Source organism: Aquarana catesbeiana, linkage group LG02 (genome assembly GCF_042186555.1).
Source record: "Aquarana catesbeiana isolate 2022-GZ linkage group LG02, ASM4218655v1, whole genome shotgun sequence".
Taxonomy (NCBI): Eukaryota; Metazoa; Chordata; class Amphibia; order Anura; family Ranidae; genus Aquarana; species Aquarana catesbeiana.
This window is the reverse complement of record NC_133325.1, coordinates 39,461,701-39,464,393: the sequence shown is the minus strand read 5'-3', so window position 1 is coordinate 39,464,393 and position 2,693 is coordinate 39,461,701. Positions and strand designations below refer to the sequence as shown.

General features: G+C 47.9%; 1 protein-coding gene across 1 annotated transcript; it reads right to left on the bottom strand.

Moving 5' to 3' along the window:
* Positions 1 to 577: 577 nt before the first annotated feature.
* Positions 578 to 1,510, bottom strand: LOC141126522 (odorant receptor 131-2-like). Its single transcript, XM_073612459.1, has one exon. The coding sequence runs from the start codon at positions 1,508 to 1,510 to the stop codon at positions 578 to 580; it is 933 nt and encodes a 310-aa protein (XP_073468560.1).
* Positions 1,511 to 2,693: the final 1,183 nt, after the last annotated feature.

The window sequence follows — 2,693 nt, the reverse complement described above, 5'->3', positions numbered from 1 at the left end:
CTGAGATTGGCCAGAGCCACGATGATGTCACTCCCGCGCTTGCCGGCGTTCAAGGCACGGGGCTCGGAAGGAACAGCACCCATGGCCGTTTCTTCAGAGCGCATGCGCCAGTGATGTCATACAATGTAAATACCCCCTAAACTGCACACGTTTAGGAGATATTTACACTACCTACAGGTAAGCCTTATTATAGGCTTACCTGTAGGTAAATGTCTGCAGAGGAAGTTTACTTCCTCTTTAAATACAAAGCCTCTTTCACCAAAAACATCTAACCGCTAGCAATGCTATACTGTATGTCTGTGAAGGTTCTCATTTTTTGACTTGACTTGTTCTATAATGGTTCATCACTTCTTCAGTTCATTTGAGCGTCACAAAGTTACTCCAACATTTATTTCCATACCTTAACCTCTTCCTTTCCACCTGCTATGCCCCTTTTAGTGGGTCTTTAGGGGCTAAACGGACTTTCCAACTGTGATTGGCTGTTTTGGTTTTACATTTAATAGAATAAATACCTTTTCTTTTGTGCTAAAACATTATATTTCCAACATTATAATTCCACATTCCATGTCTTTACATTTTATTTTAGACTATGTTTTTTAAAATCGCACACAGTAAATTTTTTAATCTGCTTGCGAAAGAGCTCATCCCTAATCCCATAAATGAAAGGGCTAAGGAACCTCGGCAAGCACATGAAAAAACTAAAGTTGATGACGGGGAGTAAATTAATATAGTTTTTAAAAATGATTTCAACGATGCTGTAGCTGTAAGCCATCATACACAGCAGGAGCTGAATCGCGTGGAGCACGATCGTTCTTCCAGCTTTAGAGGCAGACGACTTTCTTGAGTCAACCCTGAAAGCCACCAACATGATCTTGATGTATGTGAGGATGATTATGAGCCCCACCAAATAAAACGTTGAGGCGTGGCTGGCAAGTCTTATGGTATCTTGGACCGATGCGACAATGAATGAAGAGCGACTGCAAATTACAATCCTAGCAAAAAATGTTTTCTCGGCTGTCAAAGTCAAAACAAAAAAATCTGCAACATTAGGTAACAGTTCAAGGGCCCAAATAATTGCAATAGCGATACCCATTCTTTGTAAAGTGCAGATCTCTCTGTGTCTTAACGGAAAACATATGGTGATATAGCGCTCCAAAGACATGATGGCCAGGTTGTAGGAAGTGATCTTCAGAGAAGTGGAGCTCACAACGACAAATATATAGCAGAAAGGTGCAGGGTACTTGGTGGGATAATAGGAAGCTAAGAACAAGAACAGGCTAAAGAGGAGATAGACTGAGTCAATAACAAGCATGTGCGTAAACAAGATGTAGCGGACTTCTTGGCGGGCAACAGTGTTGGTGAAGCAGACACTTAGCATAACTGCCAGGAAATAGGAGAAGACAATGAAACTTGTAAGTGTTATGCTAAGTAAGATCAACCTCATTATCTCATGATTGCTTAGACCATCTACCTGGGTTGTATTTTTCTGAAGATCCGAGATGTTTGTCATGACCAAAGGCAGGGACGATCCTGGACGGGGTGCACGGGGTGCCGTGCACCCAGGCACCACAGAGGTGGGGGCGCTGAAGCGCCAGAGTGCTCCCTTCCCTCCTCCTCCTCCTCTTCCTTGTTCGTAGGCGGCTCTCTCTGCTAGTCGCCGCCTTGACCTGCCCGTCACCCCTCCCTCCTATGTCAGAGGAGGAAAGCAAAATGAGATCGGAGCGGCTGTCTCTGCCATGCGGTGACGTCACTGGGGGGGGGTCGGCCCGTGCCCGTGCCCAAGCTCAACGTGTTCCAGTTCTCCTCCTTCGACCTCCTGTGTCTCGATCCCGCCTGCTGCCCAAGCCTGACACGCTCCACCCGGGCGGTCCTGGGGGGGTCTATAGTAATGTAGGGGGAGGGGTTTCTCCTGGTAGGTCTATAGTAATGTAGGGGAGGTGGTTTGTCCTGGGAGGGTCTATACTAATGTAGGGGGGGGGTTTGTCCAGGGGGGTCTATACTAATGTAGGGGGAGGGGTTTCTCGTGGGGGGTCTATACTAATGTAGGGGGAGGGGTTTCTCCTGGGGAGTCTATACTACACTGGACGTTCAGGAACGTTCCTCAGAGCGAGTGCTCGCAGCACGGCTACAAGGCGCGCTGCGGATTGGTCCTGTGATCATTATGATCACAGAATCCAGCTGAGCAGAGATCGGGATATGGGCGCTGTGATCGGCCTTTCTCCTGGGGAGTCTATACTACACTGGACGTTCAGGAACGTTCCTCAGAGCGAGTGCTCGCAGCACGGCTACAAGGCGCGCTGCGGATTGGTCCTGTGATCATTATGATCACAGAATCCAGCTGAGCAGAGATCGGGATATGGGCGCTGTGATCGGCCCTCCCGATCACGTGACGGCTGTGTCCAATCACAGCCATCACAATGTAAACAGAGACGCATGTCTCTGTGACAGTTCTCCCCGCCAAGCTCAGTGCAGGGGGGGGGGGACTGCAGATCTGTGACAGCTCTCTGTGCGAGAATGATTTTACACAGAGAGCTGTTACAGATCACCCCACAAACAGTACACCAAGCACCCCTGTCCCCATACACATGTCTGTGTCCCCATAAAACATCTGTCTGTCCCCCATCACTGCCAACACCAAATAAACACTGATTTGGGTTATTTTTACCAAAGAAATGTAGCAGCATCATTTTTGG

Bases quoted from the DNA above. Each gene is read 5' to 3' on its own strand.
- LOC141126522 (XM_073612459.1), bottom strand. From the start codon at position 1,510: ATGACAAACATCTCGGATCTTCAGAAAAATACAACCCAGGTAGATGGT.